Source organism: Bufo gargarizans, chromosome 1 (genome assembly GCF_014858855.1).
Source record: "Bufo gargarizans isolate SCDJY-AF-19 chromosome 1, ASM1485885v1, whole genome shotgun sequence".
In the NCBI taxonomy this organism is placed as follows: domain Eukaryota; kingdom Metazoa; phylum Chordata; class Amphibia; order Anura; family Bufonidae; genus Bufo; species Bufo gargarizans.
Window position 1 is genome coordinate 367314386 of NC_058080.1, and position 23747 is coordinate 367338132.

At 43.5% G+C, this 23747-nt stretch overlaps 1 protein-coding gene across 2 annotated transcripts in view; it reads left to right on the top strand.

The window, feature by feature from the left end:
* Window positions 1-23747, top strand: part of PLPPR3 (phospholipid phosphatase related 3) — a 64352-nt gene that overhangs the window by 6502 nt on the left and 34103 nt on the right. For both annotated transcript variants that reach the window (XM_044269571.1, XM_044269578.1), the window contains exons 2-4: window positions 9073-9258; window positions 9349-9478; window positions 19503-19698. In XM_044269571.1, coding sequence (XP_044125506.1) covers window positions 9073-9258; window positions 9349-9478; window positions 19503-19698 — 512 coding nt within the window. The remainder of the gene's footprint in view (window positions 1-9072; window positions 9259-9348; window positions 9479-19502; window positions 19699-23747) is intronic.

The window sequence follows — 23747 nt, forward strand, 5'->3', positions numbered from 1 at the left end:
ACAATTACCAGCCACTAGGTTGGGCTGTGGACCTCTCCCCATAGGGAGAAATGTAGACATACAAGTCAGGGTAGAGTAAGTAAGAAAATGGCACTTATCATGTAGAGAAAGTTAATACAAGGAACTTTTAATATCCATATTGCCTCAATTTTTCCATCACATTATACACTGTTCGTTTCCATGGTGATGACTAACCTGCAATCTATCAGTGGTGGTTGTGCTTGCACATAAAATAAAAAATGCTGTACTATGTGCACTCCCTTGATCCCAGCCACCAGAGAGGCTGGTGCTTTTTCCTATAGCGTGCAAGCACTGCCACCGCTGCTGGATTGCAGGGTGGTCATAACCATGGAAATGAGCAGTTTATAATGTGATGAAAAAATTAGTAATTAGTAGTGTTGTGCGTGAATATTGAAATCGAGAATATTAATTGTGAATATCGGCACGTCGAGAATATTTAGAATATAGTGATATATATATTTTATTTATCTGAACCCATAATCCCTTCCTTCTTGCTTGTGGGCCAATGAGAAGGCTGCAATGTCTTTGTTTGAGCTTAGCAACATCCCTAGCAACCAATAGGAAAGTTACCTACCCCTTACTATATAAGAACCTCCCCAGCAGCCATTTTCTACAGATCCGAGAGAGACAGCAGTGTGTTGTGCTCTGTGCTTTCCACACTACATTAGATAGATAGTTAGATAGCTTATATATATAATGCAGATAGTCAGTGTAGGCTATATCCTGATATAGTGTAGCTGTTGCAGTGCAGGGTGTTAGGTAGTGTGATAGGTTCTGCTGTCCATACATACATGCTATAGACATAGTGCTGTGATGTCACAACAATACATAGTGCACCAGTCAGTAATATGTAGTCAGACCTGCTAAAATGTGAAGCTTCACATATTGTGCCAAAATATGCGCATCATTAATTGCCGATTTTCGCATTCGCGAATATATTGGTGCACTCTATCTGCATATAAAACTATTGTAATGTTCTGCCGTGCCAACCATTTTCTCCAGTCTCAGGAAACTTCTAGCAGCTTGGAAAATGTAGCAACAGTGACCCACGCCTGTATTTCTGGCACATTACGCGACTATTACTTTGCCGATTTTTCGCAATCAAAAAAATAATTCTAACTGTAGCCATGTAATCTGTGAGAACTGTGAGAGTTACACTTGTATACAAACTGCCAGTCCATGCCTCTGAGAACTGTAACTGGTGTACTTGAGCTTAATTCTAGAATAAAGAACTGTTCTACTGCAAAACTGTCTCATCATTGCCTCCATTACTGGCATCACCATCAGGCAGGGGAACCCCAGAACCAGGGTGTGCCGCAAAGGGAAGAAAGGTGTCCCCTTCCCATCACTGCACGGCCCAGGGAAGCTTTAGAGTGACTAACAACTACAACCACAATTCTTGCTACTACCACTCCTATCCTCTGCTCTCCTGGGCATGCTGCAAGTATAATAGAATACAAGTCTAACTATAATACAGTAGCTTAAGGAACAATATTTTTTCAGTTCAGAGAGTAGGGTTAATGAATTATATATAACAATTTACTCGTTCTGATCCCAAATACAGATAAAAGGTTCAAGAAATAATACTGATGGGTATGTAGGGGAGAGGGTGTTTCAGGGTTTTTCCAACTTTTGGCTATTGCACTTCTAGTTGCTAAAATAACATGTGAATTTACAGTTCTTGCATACCTTGATGAGTTTGAAAAAAGGATAGAGCTAAATCGGACAAAGGCAACAGATCTGTTTTGACAAGATTATTTAAAGAGTCTCTGTGGGGATAGTGATAGTGAACATTTTTCAATATATTTTATTTAATGATTTCCCATTTTTTATGAAAAAACTGACCCTGAATTAGAATTTTGATAATGAGTTGCCTGTCTTCACTGTTTAGCACAGCCCTCACTGCCTCCCTCACATGTGGCTAAAGCTGGCCATAAATACTATGGGGGAAATTTATCAAAACTGGTGTGAAGGAAAACCAATAGCAATCCAACAGATTCCACCTTTCAGTTTCCAAAAGAGTTTTTCTTTACACCAAGTTTGATAAATCTCCCCTATATATATTTATATACCACCCTGTCTATATACTGCCCGGCTGTCCTGCATCTCCTGACGGCTCATTAGTTAGCACGGTGGGCATACAGACCACTCGGACACTGTCAGCACTCACTGCTGACAGTGTACTGATGTCAAACACGGTAATAGATACATATACTGTGTATATATTATTTATGGCCACCTTTGGCCATATTTGAAGGAGAAAGTCAGGGCAACGCAGTGAATGAGGAATGTCTTCACTGCGCTGTGAAGACGTATTAGCTAAAACTTCAATAAAAATCTATAAATAAAATGGAAAAATGTTCATTATCACTTGCCCTACACAGTGATAAAAAAAAAAACATAGCAGTAAGAGGAGAAAGAATCCTAGGGCAAAACCACCATCTGCAACCTATCCAGATATATTGCCTGGTAGGGTTCATCATGCTGATTCAAACAATACCTTTTTTGTCTGTATGCTAAACAGCTGCAGAGAAATCTGAGATTGTATTATTATTAATTTTTCGGTATAAATAACATAATATCTCTATTTTCTGGGTCAGTACGATTACAGTGATACCAAATACATATGTTTTTTTTTTACGTTTTACAACTTTGTTTGCAATAAAACCCCATTTTTTTAAAGAAATTTTTTTTTTGCATTGCCCCTTCTCAAGACCCATAACTTTTCTATTTTTCTTTCTATAGAGTTGTGTGAGGGCTGAATTTTTGTGGGGCGACTTTTATTTTTTATTGGTATCATTTTGGAACAAACAACGCTTTTTTATTGCTTGTTATTAAATTTTTTCGGTGGCAACTAAGAATAAATGAGCAATTCTGTCTTTTTTATTTTTTTTTACAGCATTCACCGTAGGGGATAATTTATGTGATATTTATGTAGTCGAGTTTGTTACAGATGCAGCAATACAAATAATATAACAAAAACAGGTGCACTATGCAGTCTTACTAACCCTCTCACTGGTGTAAAATGATAGATGCGGCAATACCAAACATATAAGGGAAATTTTATTTTTTCAATTTTTTTATTGAAAAGTGTATTTTCAATGGAAAAAAAGCGTAATTTTTTATGTGATTTTTTTAAATTGAATACATATTGTTGTTTTTTTACTTTTTTTAACCATATAATAGTCCCACAAGGGGACTATAACAGACAGCTTTTTGATTGATTTTAAAATGCAATGCACTATCCCTATAGTGGGATAGTCAGAGTTTTTTTTTTTTGCTTAGAAACCTAAAACCTATTACTGGTTTATTCACAAGAACACTATATGATTATAAAGAAACCAGCTATATGTATTAGCTTTTTAATCTAAATGTATTTTTTGTGGGCAATTGAGCCTTGATAGAGGAAATGTTGATCGTTATATTGTGACAAGAGTTTAAAATCAGACATGTACAGATGTCCTATAAACAGGGTGAATAATATACAATACAGTTCATAACAATCATAATTTAATAACCTTCTGCAAGGCACAGCTTAAAGGGTTCCTCCTGGATTTATGGCCACAAGCAACCTGTCCTAGAATGTAAGCAGGACTGGCTCCTCCACTGCAGGGAATGATTGGGGGGGGGGGGGGGGGGCAATATCTCACTACATACTGCGCTGCTCTACAATAGATGCTAATTATGCAATCCATCCTATAATATGTCATCATGGCTGTGCAGCCTGACAGGAACACTCACAAATTTGTAGTATATACAATTGCCAGAGTGTAGGGTGTAGTGAGGACCCGCTCCCTCACACTCCTAGGCAACTCTGCAAGTGGAGGCAACCAGTCCTGTTCACTTTCTAGGGCATGTTGCTCGCAGCCATATAATTCCCGGAGTACCCTTTTAGGGGATTGTCATGTCCACTGGGTAAAGGGTAATCTTGGAAGATAAAAACAAGAGAACATAAACATAGAGAAAAAATTATCAGTCTGCTCCTAGGTGAATAGGCAGCACTGCAATCAGGAGGCAGTAAGCCCAGTCATGAATTACTCTTAACAAAGAGGCAATGTGAGAAAAATAGGTTAACGAAAATCTACCTGGTTATACCCTATTTAAAAATTGATTTCCTCTTTTCCTGACTACCCTACATTTGCTCTGCAACCTGATCAGGGTTAGGAGGTGGCTGAGTTTTCAGGGAGGTGCTGAGCGTTTCTTCAGTAGTTTTTCTTTATCTTCTAAGTTAGAAATTATGTTAGTGGTGCAATCTTTGCTTATGATGAGCTTTGTGGGGAAGCACCATTTACATTGCATTCGAAAAGTCTTCAGACCCTTTCACATTTTTCACATTTTGTTATGTAGCTGCCTTGGGCTAAAGCAAAAAACTGGCTACCCCACCAAACTCAGTAATCAAGGAGAAAGGCCATGGTAAGAGAGCTGACCAAGAACCCAATGGTCACTCTGGATGAACTCCAAAGATGCTATGTGCAGGTGTGAGAAACTTCCAGCAGGTCAACCATCACTGCAGCACTCCACCAATCTTGGCTTTATGGCAGAGTGGCCAGAAGGAAGCCTCTTCTCAGTAAAAGACACATAAAAGCCCATATGGAGTTTGCAACAAAAAGAAAAACACCTCAAGGACCCTCAGACTGCAAGAAACAAGATGTTCTGGTCTGGTGAAACCAAGATTGAATTTTTTGTCCTTAATTCTAAGCATCACGTCTAGAGAAACCAGGCTCTGCTCATCACCTGCCCAATATCATCCCTGCAATGAAGAATGGTGGTGGCAGAATTATACTGTAGGGTGTTTTTCAAAGACTGGGACAGGGAGACTGGTCAGGGTTGGGAGAAAGTTGAGTGGAGCAAAGTACAGAGAAATGCATAGTGAAAACCTGATCCAGAGTGCTCTGGACCTTAGACTGGGTTTACCTTCCAACAGGACAATGACATTCATCACACAACCAAGACAACACAGGAGTGTTTTTTGAGAAACCTCTGTGACTGTCCTTGAGAGGCTCAGGCCTAACTTGAACTCAATCGAGAGACCTGAAAATAACTGGTCAATGAGGGTGCCCATCCAACCTGACACAGCTTGAGAAGATCTGCACAGAAAAATGTCAGAAAATCCCCAAATCCAGATGTGCAAACCTTGTGACATCAAAGAAAACTGGAAGCTGTAATCACTCCCAAAGATGCTTCAATGAAGTACTGAGTATAGAGTCTGGATACTTATGTCAATGCAAGATTTTAGGTTTTCCTTTTCAATAAATTAGCAAAGATTTCTAACATTCTGTTCTCACTTGATCACTATGGGTTATCGAGTGCAGATCAATGGGGAAACTTGATTTTTTAAATTTATTTTAGCACAAGGCCGCAACATAGCAAAATGTCAAAGTTAAAGGGTCGGAAGACTTTCCAAATACATAGTATATTTTAATTCACAATCTCTAAGAACTTTGGTAATTTGCATCAGGGACCTGCGGCCTTGCAAAATTAGAGCGGAGAGATCAGGAAAGATCTATATTTTGCTTAAAGAGTGTTCTTTTTTCTGACTTTCTGTATGAGATGCTCTTTCACATGGTAAAAGTAAATTCTGGCCAAATGTTTATTTGTGCATTTCCAGGAGTAGATTGTGAAATCACTGTGGTTGTACAAAGGCAGAATTGATTTCAATAGAAGCTGCAGGTAGTTGTGCAGTTCAGAAGTTCTAGTGGCAACGTGTATTCAGAGATTCAATATGACCTATCCTCTAGGTCCATGACTTTATCCTTAAAGGGATTCTGTCACCAAGTTTTGGGCTATAGAGATGCGGACATGGACGGCTAGATCGCCGCTAGCATGTCCGCAATATACCTGTCCTATAGGGCTATGTGATTACGGCAATCTATAGTTGATGAAAGGAGGAGATTCGGAGGACATAGGCGGTGCTGGGCTCCTTCACAGGCGGCGTGGCTGGGCACCAGGAAGGTTCGTATAGCCCCTTGGGCACCTACAAGACTAATTTACATATCTCTAAAATCCTTTTTTAAAGAAAATAAAATCACACAGCCCTACAGGACAGGTATATTGCGGACATGCTAGTGGCAATCTAGCCGTGCATGTCTGCATCTCTATAGCCCAAAACTTGGTGACAGAATCCTTTTAAGCCACTTAATTTCATTGTTAAAATTTTAGGCATCAAAGAATTCAGAGTGGGCAAGAAACTATTCCTTTATTTTTTTTTCCAAATGAGAGGTTTGTGACCCCAGAACTTCAGCATCAGAAAGTAAACTATACATCAACTGACATAAGTTGGTGTGTATGTGTGTGTATACCTGTATTTATATGTACAGTTGTGTTAAAAATAATAGCAGTCAGACATCACTAATCTGATCAATCAGTGTTTTTGGTACAAATAATATTTCTACATGGCAAATAATTTACTAGCTGGTGTAGTAGAGTATTAGAAATCCAGACCCAACAGTCATGACATGCATGCTGCTGATTCTGTGTAATTGAATCACTAATTGAAAGGGGCATGTTCAAAATAATAGCAGTATGGAGTTCAATTAGTGAGGTCATTCACTCTTTGAAAAACAGGTGGCAGTTATTGTTCTTATCTAAGGAAGGAAGGCAGCAAATGTTGTACATGCTAGTTACAGTGCATTTCTCTCTGAAATTCTGAGGAAAATTGGTTTTTCCAGACATTGTTCAGAAGAACAGCGTACCTTGATTAAAAAGTTGATTGGAGAGGAGAAAACATATAAAGAAGTGCAGAAAATGATAGGCTGCTCAGCTAAAATGATTGCAAATGCTTTAAAATGGCAACCAAAACCTGAAAGACATGGAAGAAAGCAAAAAACTACCATTCGAATAGATAGAAGAATAGCCAAAATGGCAAGGACTCAGCCAACAATCAGCTCCAGGAAGATCAAAGAAGGTCTAAAGTTACCTGTGAGTACTGTTAAAATTAGAAGACGCCTATGTGAAGCCAAGCTATCTGAAAGAAGCACCCCGCAAAGTCCCACTTTTTAAAAAATTACATCTGTTGAAGAGGTTACAATTTGCCAAAGAACGCATTGACTGGCCTAAAGAGACATTTTGTGGACTGATGAAAGTAAGATTGTTTTTTTTGGGTGTAGTGGCCGGAGACAGTTTGTCAGGCGACCCCCAAACACTGAATTCAAGCCACAGTACATTGTGAAGACAGTGAAGCATGGTGGCGCATCATGATATGGGGATGTTTCTCATACTACGGTGTTGGGCCTATTTATCGCATACCAGGGATCATGGATCAGTTTGAATACATCAGAATACTTGAAGAGGTCATGCTGCCTTATGCTGAAGAGTAAATACCCTTGAAATGGGTGTTCCAACAAGACAACGACCCCAAACACACCAGTAAACATGCAGCATCTTGGTTCCAGACCAACAAGATTGACGTTATGGAGTGGTCAGCCCAATCCCCGGATCTTAATCCAATAGAAAACTTGTGGGGTGACATCAAAAATGCAGTTTCTGAGGCAAAACCAAGAAATAGAGAAGAAATGGGGAATGTAGTCCAATCCTCCTGGGCTGGAATACCTGTTCACAGGGGCCAGAAGTTGGTTGACTCCATGCAACACAGATGTCGAGCAGTTCTCAGAAACAGCGGTTATACAACTAAATATTAGTGAAGTGATTCAAAGGAAAGCAAAATCTTCAAACATTTTTCTGTTTATATAATGAATGTTTGAGTTTGTAAAGAAGAATACAAACAGTTTTTTTTTTTAACAGTCTAATATTCACTAAAAAAAATTAGAGGAACAACACAAATTTGATATATTTTTCTTCATGTTTTGATTTGGAATAGAATGTGTAGTGTTCCCAATGCATTTGTGTGTATGGAAATAAAAGATATTAGAAGGATTTAGAGCTTTATTCACTTTTTTAAACACACTGCTATTATTTTGAACACAACTGTAGTTGACTACAGATGCATACCTGTGGTTTAGTTGGTATGCTCTAAGTTGCATACTGCCCTACAAAAGAATTGGACGTATCCTTACGCCTCTTTCACACAGTCAGTATTTAGTCAGTATTTTTGCATCAGTATTTGTAAGTGTGAAACAGACCTTAGAAGGATTCTCCAAAGCAAGAAATTCCTTGCAATATTCTGCAGTGTTTTTTGCATGACAGTGGAATTGTTCTGCCCATCAGGCCTAACTGACACTTCAGTTATTTGGTCAGTGATTTCCATCAGTGATTGTGATCCAAAACCAGGAGTGAAGCCTGCACAGAGGTATATTGAAAGATTTCCTCCTAACCATACACAGTGTTTGCTATAAAATGCAGCAAGCTCTGGGCAGGGGCAGACTTGGAACTTAAAGTGGCCCTAGAAATAAAACTACAATTGGCCTTGTGTTGTAGGCAGGTCCAAATTGATAGAAGGCGGCTGTGGCCAGCAATACCGTAGTGCAAGACAAAATACCACCCCAGAAAAAAAACGAATACCATAATGCAGCACAACATACTGCCCTAGCAGAACCAGATATCATAGTACAACACAAAATACTGTATCAGCCAAACTAAATACCACAGTGCAGCACAAAAGACTGCCGACTGCCTCACAGTATGAAGCTGTATCATTGTCCTAAGGATGGCAATATCATGAATTCTGGAGAGCTCTTGCGGCCACTGGCCAGGTGCATAAGTGCCTGATGCTCCTTACATTAATTAATGCAGAGAGCATCAGGTTTTTATGTACCTTTGCTGATGGCCAAGATCAGGGATTAAGTGGCTCCCATGGGCCACACTTTCTCTCAGGTTGTGTGTGGTATTGCAGCTTAAACTAATTCACTTTGATAGAGTAATGCCAGACAAACCCATTGACAACTGTGGAGCTGTTTCAGAAAGAAGCTATGTTTTCCCAATCCTCTAAAACCACAAAGAGTACAGTTAAATGGAAGAGAGTCTTCTACATCTAAAGAAGTGGATTGTCACACTATTCTACTGCATAGTTGTGCATAATATATGATATATGACATAGTGCATGATATATGACTCTTGCTGTACCCAACTAATTTAACATCTTTTTGATTTCTTTAGCTTCCCATTGTGGCCTCCTCCATAGTTTCTTTGTATTTTTTGGAGCTGACAGATGTATTCCGGCCAGCTCAGGGTGGGTTCCAGTGTCATGACCGTTCGCTTTCTATGCCTTATGTTGAAACCAATGAAGAGCTCATTCCTCTTCTCATGTTGCTAAGTCTTGCGTTTGCGGCCCCTGCAGCCTCTGTAAGTGAATACATTTAATAATTTAATTCAAGAGATTCAGTGAAGTCTAAAATTAGTGTTAATATTCAAAGTTTTTATGTTCTGTATCAGATTATGGTTGGAGAGGGAGTCCTATATTGTATACAGTCCAAACTGAAGGGCCATGGAAGCTCAGAAGGAAGCATTAATGCAGGCGGTTGCAACTTCAACTCCTTCCTACGCAGGACAGTGCGCTTTGTGGGTAAGTTTAACTCAATAAACCCATATACCTGACCATCACACCTATATGAGCTTGTTGGACATCCCATTCCAAAAACCATTTTAAAGGAGTTGGCCCATCTGGAACATTGATGGCATATCATTAGGATGCAGGATGGGTCCCACTCCTTTCTCCAGAACAGGGCCTCCAAAGTGAACTAAGGGCATTCTTGAATGCACACCCACCGTCCATTCCCAGCAATATTGTTGGTGGGCTATGGGAATTTGTGCCCATTCAGTCAAAATAATATTTAGTCAAGTACTGAGGTTGAACGAGAAGGTCTGGCTTACTGCCATTTCAATTCTGCACAAAGGTGATGTAATTGAGTCCATGGCTCTGTGCAAGCCTCTTGAGTTCCCCCAGTCCACACCATACTTGTCAAACCACATCTTGGACCTCAGTTTGAGACATGAAAGGGCCTTCCATAAAGTGTATGCTGTAGGAATAATATTACCCTTTACTAGAAATAAGTTGCCAGACTAAAACCCTGAAGAGCATTATATCAGCAGTTAAATCAACCATGCCTGCAAGTGCCCAGGAGGCAGTCCCTACATGTTCAGTGCCCTGGACTCTCTGCACTGAATGTTTCCCAGCCTCTGCCCTGTGATTTGGGTGTCAGTTCTTGCAGTCTCCTAATTGGAACACAGAGGGAGGGGATGGAAAGCATACAGTGCAGAGAGTCCAGGGCACTGAGCATGAAGAGACCACCTCCTGGGCACTTACCATGACAGTGCTGGGAGGATTAAAATTTAGATTTCTCTGCCATTTAACTTGCATGACATCACACAAGGTATATCTACCTTTCTCTCTCTCTATAAACTGCTGATCTTTAAAGACAGACTCTTCCTCCATCAAATGTTACAGTAGACATTTGCAATCCAGTATGCTACCACTTCTTGGCTGAGCAACTGTTTCTCCTAGACTCTTCCACCCCACATTAATAGCACTGTCAAGTGACTGGAGCACATCCAGCAGATTAGATATTCACAACCTGACTTGTGGCAGAGGTGGCATGCAATGACATTGCTACGAATAAAGTCTTAGAGCTCTTCAGTATGATCCATAATATGGTTTAGTGTGTCGATTCTAATGAGTCAATTTGTCTCATTAACCATGCGCTGCTGAAGGCACCAAAATCAAGCTTCGAGAGCAGCGACTATGGTGCATGAGAAGTCGCTACTACCAAAGCCAAATTTGAGCCTTGGCGTGTGGCACAGGACCAGGCTAGGTGTCAAAGAACAGGCAGGTGGGTGCTTCGTCACTTGTGAGGACAGTGCTATTGGACAAATTGATTTGTTAGAATCGATCTGCTCATCCCTGATCCATATTGCTACCAATGTTTGCCTATGCAGATTGTATGGCTTTGTGTTTAATTTTATGCACCTGTTTGCAATTGCTGTGCCTGAAAAAACTGAAAATAATTGGTGGTCCAGACTCCACATAACTTTGGCCATATAGTGTGTATAAAATACTGTATATCATATGCTCAGTATGACTCTTAAAAAGGTTTTGTCACTTCAGCAAATGGCATTTATTATGTAGAGAAAGTTAATACAAGGCACTTACTAATGTATTGTTATTATCCATAATGCTTCCTTTACTGGCTGGATTCATTTTCCATCACATTATATACTGCTTGTTTTCATGATTATGACTAGAGATGAGCGAATCGAATCAGACGAAGTGGAATTCAATACGAATTTCAGGAAAAATTTGATTCACAACTAATGCAAATTTTCTCTCGCTTCGTGGTAACGAATCGCAAAATGGAGGATACACATGTAAGGACTGAGGACATGGGGCAAGGAACTTTGGGAAGGTGGGATCACCCAGATTGACATGCATGCAGCTAATCAGCAGCCAGCCAGCCCTGTGATGTCACAGCCCTATAAATATGGTAGCCATTTTAGATTCTGTCATTTTCCAGTGATCTAAGTGCAGGGACAGACGTGAGAAGGCACTAGGGACAGCAATAGGAAAAGCCTCATTGCGAGCAAAGAAACTGAAAAAACTATTTATAAGTGCAGGGAAAGGATAGGGAGGAATTATTTCACAGCATCTTAGTTCAGGGAGAGACATCAGAAGGCGCTAGGGACAGAGCTAGAAAAGCTATTTACAAGTGCAGGGAAAGGATAGGGAGGAATCATTTCACAGCATCTTAGTGCAGGGAGAGACATCAGAAGGCGCCTGGGACAGTGCTAGAAAAGTGATTTACCATACAAGTGCAGGGAAAGATTATTTGGGGATCCAAATAGCCATTATACAGCTCTGTCATTCCAGCAATTTGTTCTTGGGGTGCAAGTGCTATGTTGAAAAGCCTTTAGTGGCTTATATCTGTGGAAAAAGAGAAATATATATGCAGTTCACTGTTGAAGTTATTTGCGGTGAAACCGTTTAGTGACGTATTTCAGTACAATAAAAATATATATACGAAGTTCACTGTTGAAGTTATTTGAGGTGAAAGCGATTAGTGACGTATTTCAGTACAAAAAGAAAAATATATACGCAGCTCACTGTTGAAGATATTTGCGGTGAAAGCGTTTAGTGACATATTTCAGTACTAGCAGAAAAATATATACGCACTTCACTGTTGCAGTTATTTGCGGTAAAAGCGTTTAGTGATGTATTTCAGTAGCAAAAGAAAAATATATACGCAGTACACTGTTGCAGTTATTTGCGGTGAAAGTGCTTAGTAGCGTATTTCAGTGCAAAAATAAAAATATATACGCAGTTCACTTTTGCAGTTATTTTTGATTAAAGCATTTAGTGGCCTATTTCAGTACAAAAAGAAAAATATATACGCACTTTGCTGGTGCAGTTATTTCTGGTAAAAGCGTTTAGTGGCCTATTTCAGTAAAAAAAAGAAAAATATATTCTCAGTTCACTTCTGCAGTTATATGTGCTGAAAGCATTTATTGGCCTATTTCAGTATAGAAAGAAAAATATATACACACTTCACTGGTGCAGTTATTTCTGGTAAAAGCGTTTGGTGGCCTATTTCAGTATGAAAAGAAAAATATATACGCACTTCACTGGTGCAATAATTATTGCTGGTAAAAGCGTTTAGTGGCCTATTCCAGTACAGAAAGAAAAATATATATGCTCTTCCCTGATGCAGTTATTTGTGATACAAGCATTTAGTGGCCTATTTTAGTACAGAAAGAAAAATGTATATGCACTTCATTGGTGCAGTTATTTCTGGGAAAAGCGTTTAGTGGCCTATTTCAGTACAAAAATAAAAATATTTTTGTCGCTTTTAGGGGTGTTTTAATTTGCTTTTAATTTATTTAGTTCAGCTAAAAGTATGTCAGACAGAGAAGTGCCAGACCATCCACAGAGGAGTGGCAGAGGCATAAATGTTTGTGGCGCAGGCAGAGGTCACAGCAGAGTAAGGGGGCATGGCAGCAGAAGTCGCAGCGAGAGGCCTGAGCTCCCGGTGTCATCTAGCCGTCGTGTCTTGACCAGCAACCCAGCGGTTCTTGATTGGTTAACTCGGTCATCCACTTCATCCCAAGTGACATCAGACACCACCAGCCAACAGTCGATGGGTTAGTCAGACACAACCCTTAGTTGGCATGGTCCGAGAGCAGGCCCTATGCCGTCACCTGTCCTCAACCTGTCTCTGTCCTTTGCTGTTCCCTCAGCCTCAGAAGTATTGTATGCTGTGGGCTCAGCTTCACTGTACAGCAAGGATGAGCTACTAGAGGACAGTCAGCAGCTACTGCCCAGCGAAGATCTGGAGAAGATATCCACCGCTTTCTCGGCTAGGCAGGCAAGTAATAATGAGGAGAGTGGTGTGGGAGGTGGTGTTGCGAGCGGACAGGCTCCTGACCCAGAGACCATTGAGGAGGACATCAGTGACATGCCGACAATACTTGATAATGATGAAGCCGATTGCACTTGGGAGCCAGGTGCAGAAGGGGCTTCATCATCAGGAGAAGAGGGTGGCAGCTTGCCCATGAGCCAGCAGCGGAGCCAGCAAGTCGATGGGGTGGCCGGGAGTCAGCAGGGTGGCAGCAGTGGGAGGTCGGGAGCCAAACATGCCTGGGGCAGACCACCTGCTTCGCAGCAGCCTACCTGCCCGAGAAGTAGTGGTGCAGGGGTTCACAGAGGCAGCGGCGGTAGCAGTCAGTGCAGACTGGGGGGAAAATCACCTACTTGGTGGTGTGGCAGTTTTTTGTTAAGCCGCCAGAGGAGGTGAACATGGCCATATGTAGAATCTGTGGGCAGAAGGTGAAGCACGGCCAGGGTGCCAATGTTGGCACTAGAACCCTGCATCAACATATGCATCGTCGCCATACAGTGGCCTGGGAGAACCATGGGTCCAATGTGGTGGTCCAGCCTGCCGCAGCAACTGCTGCATCACCCAGTGGCATGCACCCGGTTTCAGACAGTCAAGGCTCCACCACCTCAACTGAAGGGAGTTATCTGTCATTCCCATCTTCTGCTGGTCCAGATGCTCCTGCTCCTCCAACTCTTCGTCAGTCATTCCTTCAGCAATCGATCACCGAAGTGATTGCCAAGAGACAGCAGTGTGCGTGCATGCATCCAATGGTGCAGAAGCTGCATGTGCTCCTGTCCAAGATGCTGCTGCTGCAGTCCCTCTATTTCTAAGTGGTGGACTCTGCACCTTTCAGAGAACTGATGGCTTGTGTCGGGCCGAGGTGGAGAGTCCCAAGCCGTCATTTCTTTGCGAAAAAGGCAGTACCAGCCCTGCACAAATATGTAGAACAGTAGGTGGGTCAGTCCTTGCGCCTGTCGGTGTCTGGCAAAGCGCACGGCAGCGCCGACGTGTGGAGCTGTAACTACGGTCAGGGACAGTACATGTCCTTTACGGCCCACTGGGTGATTGTGGTTCCTGCACAGCAACACCAGCAACTTGGCCAGGTGACGCCGCTTCCGCCTCCACGTTGTCACGCCGTTGGTCCTGTGACAATGTCCGCCTCTGCCTCCTCATCCTCCACCATGTCCTCAGCCTCCACTGCAGGGACAAGTCACAGTGCCCCTCCAGCATACCACATGTGCAGGACACGGCGGTATCACACTGTTCTGCACCTTGTTTTCCTGGGCGAACGGAGTCACACAGGGGAGGAACTGCTCAACTCAAAATCGGAACCATGGTGACCGACAATGGGAAGAACATGGCGTCGGCGCTGCGTCGAGGAGGGATGAGCCATGCGCCTTGCATGGCACATGTGTTCAATCTGGTTGTCAAGCGGTTCCTGAAGTCTTCCACCTATTTGCAAGACATTCTAAAAATGGGCAGGAAACGTGGCATGCACTTCAGCCACTCATATACCACAAAGCATACCCTCCCTGAGATGCAGCGGCAGAACGGCATCCCCCAACAAAGGCTGATATGCGACGTTTCCATCCATTGGAATTCCACACTCCATATGTTGGACCAACTATACGAACAGAGAAAGGCCATCAATGATTTCTTGATTATGCAAGCAGACAGGAGTACTCCCCTGTGTAACTTCAATGTTAGCCAGTGGCAGCTCATGCGTGACACCTGCCGTTTCCTCTGGCCTTTTGAGGACGCCATGTTATTTGTCATTCGCCAGACTATGGGATGAACAACGTCATTCCACTGCTTCATGTCCTGGAACAGATGGTGGTAACAATGGCTGGTCAGGGGACTGGAGACGTGGCGCCTAGATCTCACGGCCACATGAGCCCTGTGGGGGGCTGAACTGGAAGAGTAGAAGGAGGGGTAGGAGGACATTGAAGCATAGGCAATGTGTAGCGAAATGGGTGGTTTTTCTACTTAAGTGACAGGAGAGGAAGAACAGCCAGAGGAGCTACAGGGCGATAAGGAAGATGAAACAGATGACCCAGACACACCGTGGCAGTATGCAGTGGAGATGGAGGCAGGGAGTCCCTATGAGTCACTTGCACAAATGGCCCGATGCATGCTCACTTGCTTGCGTAGTAACAGCTGAATTGTCACCATTCGGCAGAGGGATGAGTTCTGGCCGGACCAGCATGGGGGCCCTTTTTACACCCACTGAGAGCGAGGACAAACTGAACTACTACAGAGACATCCTATGTAAGCAGTTGGCCGCTGCCTATCTGCACCATCGTCCAGCCTCTCGCAGGTCTGACCGAGGGGGCCCTCTGTGCTCACATTCCACTGCCATGGCTGCTAGGGAGGGGTGGGGTGGCAGGAGCAGTACCAGCTCCATCAGCAGCAGCCTGAGTCTACAGTCGCTGATGAGTAGCTTTCTTCACCTTCGTAGAGAATAAACTACTCACCAACAGCAGCAGGTAGACCTGGAGCAGGACCTGAACCAGCAGGTGGTGGCATACTTGGACAGCACCCTGACAACCCACATTTAAGATCTGCTGGACTACTGGGCAGCCAAACTGGATTTGTGGCCGCAACTGGGAGTTTGCCCTGGAAAAGCTGTCCTGCCCTGCCAGTAGTGTGGCATCAGAGCGTGTGTTTAGTGCGGCGGGGCCATAGCTACCCCAAGGAGAACTCACCTGTCCACCCAAAATGTGGACAGACTTACCTTTGTCAAGATGAATCAGGCGTGGATCAGCCAGGATTTCCAACCACTAATTCCTGATGCATCAGACTAGATCATCTATGGTGCTACACCAACACTTTGACAAAAGAGACCGGTTTCTTCTGGCTACCTGCCTCAGCTACTACTCTGATGCTGCCACACATCTGATGCCAAGTGCACCTTCTTTCACCCATCTTCGTCAGCGGGTACTGGTATTGCCACCCACCACCCCACTCTGTCACTGGGTCACTTTGTGGTGTCCTGATGCAGCTGCTGCTGCTGCCATCTACACACTATATCACCTTGCCACCCTGTGGTATCCTGATGCTGTTGCTGCCCTATCCACATTTGTCACATTGCAACTCTGTGGTATCCTGATTCTGCTGCTGCTGCTGCCATATCCATGCTATGTCACCTTGCCACTCTGTGGTAGGTATCCGGATGTTGCTGCTGCCATCTCCACTCTGTCACCTTGCCACTCTGTGGTATCTTGATGCTGCTGCCATCACCACCCTATGTCACCTTGCCACTCTGTGGTATCCTCCTGATGCTGCTGCTGTCGCCACCTCCAGACTCGGTCATTGTGCCACTCTGTGGCCTCCTCCTTCTGATGCTGCTGCCACGTCCACACTGTCATTGGGCCACTCTGTGGTCTCCTCATGCTGCCGTCTCCTCCAGACTCGGTCGTTGTGCCACTCGGTGGCATCCTCATACTGCTGCCAACTCCAGACTAGGTCATTGTGCCACTCAGTGGCCTCCTCATGCTGCCATCTCCACAATCTCTCATCATCATGCTACTCTGGCCCTCCTCATGCTGCTGCCACCTCCACAATCTCTCGTTGTCATGCCACTCTGTGGCCTCCTCATACTGCTGCCACCTCCACAATCTCTTATCGTTGTGCTACTGTGTGGCCTCCTCATGCTGCTGACACCTCCACAATCTATTGTTGTTGTGCTACTCTGGCCTCCTCATGCTCCTGACACCTCCACACTTTGTTTAGTGCCACTCTGCGGCCTCCTGATGCTGCCGCCACCTCCAGATTCTGTCATTGGGCCACTCTATGGTGTCCTCATGCTGCTTCCACCTCACCACTATGTCATCAGTCCACTCTGTGGAGTTCTCATGCTGTTCCCACCCTCCCCACTTCATGACTGGGCCACTAATTTGCCTTTTGGCCTGGCTGACATCATAATTTATTTGACCTTTCTTCATATCTGTCAAAAGGAACGAAAAATTAGACACACAACGGATCCTGTCTGTGTAGCAGCTGTAAGGCCTGTATGGTCCCATCAGATTTGGCTTATGATTTGCTAGCCAAAAGCAGGAGTGGGTACAAAACACAGAAGACATGCAAATATTCCATTCACGTGTCATCTCTGTTTTTAGATCCACAGTTTTTTGCATTAGCAATACTGATGGATTATTGAGCAAATGCTGACCGAGTGAAGGCTTATGCTCCACAGACAGGATCCGTTTTTTTTGTGGGTTATTGTTCTGACGGATCAGAGGAAGGGCAAATTAATCAGTGACGTCAACACAAACTTACTGCTGACACCCTCTCCACTCTGTCCGGGGGGCTCTACTTGTATAAGTGTTTAATAGAACAGGTTCTATAGACATCTACAGGGAGTGCAGAATTATTAGGCAACTTGTATTTTTGAGGATTAATTTTATTATTGAACAACAACCATGTTCTCAATGAACCCAAAAAACTCATTAATATCAAAGCTGAATATTTTTGGTAGTAGTTTTTAGTTTGTTTTTAGTTTTAGCTATTTTAGGGGGATATCTGTGTGTGCAGGTGACTATTACTGTGCATAATTATTAGGCAACTTAACAAAAAACAAAAATATACCCATTTCAATTATTTATTTTTACCAGTGAAACCAATATAACATCTCAACATTCACAAATATACATTTCTGACATTCAAAAACAAAACAAAAACAAATCTGTGACCAATATAGCCACCTTTCTTTGCAAGGACACTCAAAAGCCTGCCATCCATGGATTCTGTCAGTGATCTGTTCACCATCAACCATCAACATTGTACTGTTTTCCCTCCTGGTAAATCTCACATTTGATGATGGACTACAGGTTCTCAATGGGGTTCAGATCAGGTGAACAAGGAGGCCATGTCATTAGATTTTCTTCTTTTATACCCTTTCTTGCCAGCCACGCTGTGGAGTACTTGGACGCGTGTGATGGAGCATTGTCCTGCATGAAAATCATGTTTTTTCTTGAAGGATGCAGACTTCGTCCTGTACCACTGCTTGAAGAAGGTGTCTTCCAGAAACTGGCAGTAGGACTGGGAGTTGAGCTTGACTCCATCCTCAACCCGAAAAGGCCCCACAAGCTCATCTTTGATGATACCAGCCCAAACCAGTACTCCACCTCCACCTTGCTGGCGTCTGAGTCGGACTGGAGCTCTCTGCCCTTTACCAATCCAGCCACGGGCCCATCCATCTGGCCCATCAAGACTCCCTCTCATTTCATCAGTCCATAAAACCTTAGAAAAATCAGTCTTGAGATATTTCTTGGCCCAGCCTTGACGTTTCAGCTTGTGTGTCTTGTTCAGTGGTGGTCGTCTTTCAGCCTTTCTTACCTTGGCCATGTCTCTGAGTATTGGACACCTTGTGCTTTTGGGCACTCCAGTGATGTTGCAGCTCTGAAATATGGCCAAACTGGTGGCAAGTGGCATCTTGGCAGCTGCACGCTTGACTTTTCTCAGTTCATGGGCAGTTATTTTGCGCCTTGGTTTTTCCACACGCTTCTTGCGACCCTGTTGACTATTTTGAATGAAACGCTTGATTGTTCGATGATCACGCTTCAGAAGCTTTGCAATTTTAAGTTCATACTTGAGTTATTTGATCAGTGTCGGCCCCATGACTGCCCAAATAAGTGAAGTGTGCAGTGATCCTAAGTGCGATGCCTGTCATCTGCATGTCATACGGACTCACAGTATTGTTTCACTACCAAAGCAGACTCCCTATGCTTGTTTCTGCAAGGCACAGTTTTGTACACCACTATGAAGGCTCTCAGCAGCCAGGAAATAGCCGTTTTTTAACGTAATTTGCCAATAATATATTCGTATCGAACCAGCGAATCGAATTTTTGAAAAATTCGCTCATCTCTAGTTATGACCACCCTGCAATCCATCAGTGGTGGTCGTGCTTGCACACTATAAAAAAGCACTGGCCTATGTGAGCTCCCACGGTCCCTGTCACCAGAGAGGCCGAATTTTATTTTTGTAATGTGCAAGCATAGCAACCAATGATGGATTGCACGGTGATGATAACCATGGAAACGAGCAGCATATTATGTGATGGAAAAATGAATCCAGCCAGGAAAGGAAGCAATATGGACAATAACAATACATTAGTAAATGCCTTGTATTGACTTTCTCTACATGATAAATGTCACTTGCTGAAGTGCCAAAACCCCTTTAATACTGTGGTCATATTTTAAAGAGATTCTTTCTGTTACACAGGTGTCCATGTTTTTGGACTGTGCGCCACTGCATTGGTCACGGATGTCATTCAGCTTGCAACAGGTTACCATGCTCCTTTCTTCCTCACTGTCTGTAAACCTAACTATACCCGCCTTGGTGCTTCATGCGCTACCAATCCTTATATCACCCAAGACATCTGCACGGGTAATGACCATCATGCTATTTTGTCCGCCAGGTAAGTAAGGTGAAGCTGTAAAAAACAAGCATATATTTATATGTTAAAGGAGCGCACTAATCTCCACAGGAGAAATGTCTGATAGATGGGGGTCCTGTCTCTGAGAACCACATCTACGCCTAGAACAACCGGCTTGACTGTTCCCATAACCCGAGCTACGTCTTACAGGTCGGCGGTCAGGTGGATGGGGTGAGGCATCCGGCTACCTGTAGATTTGCTATAAATGGGTTGAGAATGCTCCTTTATGCAATATTAATATTACGGTACTACTATTATCCTGCATCCAGGATAAAATATTCTAACATGTAGCAGAGTATTCACCAAGTAGATATCTGTCAACAGTCACCAAGCAACCATGCTGGCATCTAAGCAACAGAAGATCATAGTTCATACTAGGAGGCTAAACTGGGAAATACCTTGGATTATCATGATTGTCCACTTATATAGTCCTTCTATTCTTCTGGATTTTTCTAGACTCATCTAAGGCATCTTTCACATGAGCGAAGCGAAATGTGTCAGGATCTGTTCAAGAAAAAAAACGGATGGTTTTGCACCCAAGGTCAATCAGCTTTTTCAGTGATTGCGTTCAGTGTGTGCGTCTTTTCCGCCCAGATTATATCTGCATGAGTTTTTCACAAGAGTGAAGAAAAACTGAAGAATAACAATCTACATCTTCTAGCAACCATCAGTGAAAAACGCATTGCACCTGGATGCCTTCCGTTTTTCCCACAAGCCCCATTCACTCCTATGGGAAAGGCTGCGTGAAAAATGCACAATATAGAACATGCTGCGATTTTTCCTGAATGCAGAGATAATGCGTGAAAAATGGACACAGACCTATTGAAATGAATGGGTCAGGATTCTATCCGGATGCTATGCGTTCACAACACGCATCACATCCAGATGGAAAACTCACTCATGTAAAAGTGGCCTAAAACAGTGAGGGAGTGATTGAAGGGTCAAAGAATACAAGATCGATTTAGTTCTGTGACTGCAAAATAGCCAGATAACGTGGAAATCCTGACCCTCTGGTAACAACCTGAATTCAATGAGATTTTTATGTACTCACAAGTAGCATATTATGAAACTACAAATGGTTAACTCACACATTTACTAATGTGAATTTGACTCAAATGGGTTTTCCGGTAATTCAGTATTGACCTATCCTCAGGGTAGGTAATCAAGTGCAGGTCATTTATCAAGGTGTTTTGAACACTGATCATGAAAGCCCTCTGCAAACGTCTTGATAAATAACCCACACTATTTGCAATAAATACCACAAAAATGTGGCAAAAAATGTAGGTGGTCAAAAATAAATAAATCAAATGCAGTTATTCTGAACGAGTGAAACGTTTTCAAGAAATCTACAGTAAGTCCAGTTGCCTTGATTTATTCTTTACAGATATACCATGACCTGGATAAATGAGAACCTTCACAGACAGTTATTCTGAAGTTTTTTACTGGTGGAAAAAACATCAAAGCATAATTCATGTGTATACTCAGTGGTGTCTCTAGCTTTTCAAATTTTGGGGGGCACACTGGGGGCCAGGACAAAAGTAGGGGGAGCAGCTATAACAACGATACATTTACACAAGTATGCTTAGAAATGCTGCGATACTTGAAGAAAAGTCCTGCTGTCTGTGGTTAAAAAAAACTATCACTCAGATTTCAATATGTCCTAGTTGCCTGTGGATGACACTGTTATAGGGAGGGGGATCTGTGGATGACACTACTAGGGGGGGGATCTGTGGATGACACTGCTATGGGGGGTATCTGTGGATGACACTGCTATGGGGGGTATCTGTGGATGACACTGCTATGGGGGGATCTGTGGATGACACTGCTATGGGGGGGATCTGTGGATGACACTGCTATGGGGGGATCTGTGGATGACACTGTTTTGGAGGGGGATCTGTGGATCTATGGGGGGGATCTGTGGATGACACATACTGTATATAGCATCTTATGCTATATGTGTCATCCACAGATCCCCCTCCCTATAACAGTGTCATCCACAGAGCCCCCTCCCTATAACAGTGTCATCCACAGATCCCCTTCCCTATAACAGTGTCATCCACAGATCCCACTCCATAACAGTGTCATCCACAGATCCCCCTCCCTATAACAGTGTCATCCACAGGTCTCCCTCCCCGCCACTCACAGGAGTGTACATTTGACATTTCTAAACTGTAATCCATATCCTGTAGTAACTTTAACTTTAAATCAGGATTCAGCGGCTGCTCATCTCTACAAGTACCTTAACCTTACACCACTCAGCTAACTTCGGTAACAGGGCCAGGCTACAGCCTACAGGCACTGCCTGTTAGTTGTTACCGAGCGAGCGCTGATTTCTGCAGGTCAGAGGATATGGATTACAGTTTAGAAGAAATGTACACTCCTGTGAGCGGTCCAGCCAGTGGCAGATCCAGAGCCTTGTCTCGGGAGGGGCACTTCCAGATTATTTTCTGTCTGCTGCCACAAAACAATGGTGCTTATAGAACAGACTACACAGTGTAGAGGTATACTGTATATTGTGGGGCACAGTGTATGCTATATGTGTATAACATAAACATATTTCACATGAAAATTTACAATTACTTGGCTTGGCCCTTCTCGGACACCACTTCATCACTTTGGCTGAGGGGCTCGGAGGAGCTGATGTTGTGTTTTATCCTAATAAGAAAGATTTCATAATAAGGATTTGGAGAAGGGGCAGTGGGGTCGCAGAGCAGGGAGAGGCTGGTGCTGCTTTTAAGGGGTCATACCATGGGGGAGTAATAAAGCCCACCATAATGCCCCCCCCCCCCCCAGTAGAAATAAATCTCCTTATAATGTGACAGTGCAAAAAATAACCCTCAAAATGCCCCCAGTTGAGCTAATGTCCCCATAGTGCCCCCATAATGTGCCAGTATAAAATACCCCTATATAGTCCCCCCAGTAAATGCCCCCATAGTGCTCCTCTCCCCCTTCCTCCTAGTGCCCCTCATAATGTACCAGTATAAAATGCCCCATATATAGTGCCCCAGTAGATGCCCTCAGTGTCCCCCATAATTTGAAAGTATAAAATACCCCTTCTTAGTGCCCCTGTAGATGACCCCATAGTGCTCCTCTCTCCCCTTCCCCATAGTACCCACCATAATGTGTCCCAGTATAACATGCTACTGTACAGAGCCCCCTATATAAAATACCCCTTCTTTGAGGCCTCAGTAAATGCCCCTATAGTGCCCACCAATAATGTGCCAGTAATAAGTGCCCCCCATTACGTGCCAGTAATAAGAGCCCCCCCATCACCTGCCAGTAATAAGAGCTCCGCCATCATGTGCCAGTTACAAGAGCCCCCCCATCATGTGCCAGTAATAAGAGCCCCCCCATCATGTGCCAGTTATAAGAGCCCCCCTATCATGTGCCAGTAACAAGAGCCCCCCTATCATGTGCCAGTAACAAGAGCCCCCATCACGTGCCAGTAATAAGAGCCCCCATCACATGCCAGTAATAAGAACCCCCATCACCTGCCAGTAATAAGAGCTCCCCCATCACGTGCCAGTAATAAGAGCCCCCCATCATGTGCCAGTAACAAGAGCCCACCCATCATGTGCCAGTAACAAGAGCCCTCCCATCATGTGCCAGTAATAAAAGCCCCACATCACGTGCCAGTAATAAGAGCCCCCATCATGTGCCAGTAACAAGACCCCCCCATTATGTGCCAGTAACAAGAGCCCCCCAATGTGCCAGTAACAAGATTTCCGTGTGCCAGTAAGAGCCCCCCATCACGTGCCACATAGTGCCAGTAATAAGCCCCCCATAATGTGCCAGCCCATTAACAAGAGCCCCCCCCCAATGTGCCAGTAAGAGCCCCCATCAGGTGCCAGTAATAAGCCCCCCATCATGTGCCAGCCCAGTAACAAGTGCTCCCCAATGTGCCAGTAACAATGGCCCCCCTAATGTGCTTGTAAAACTATTGTACATATCAAAAAAAAAAAAAAATACTTATACTTACCTGATTGTTAGCGATGCGATGCAGGCCTCTTCTGGCCTGTGTCCCGCGCTGT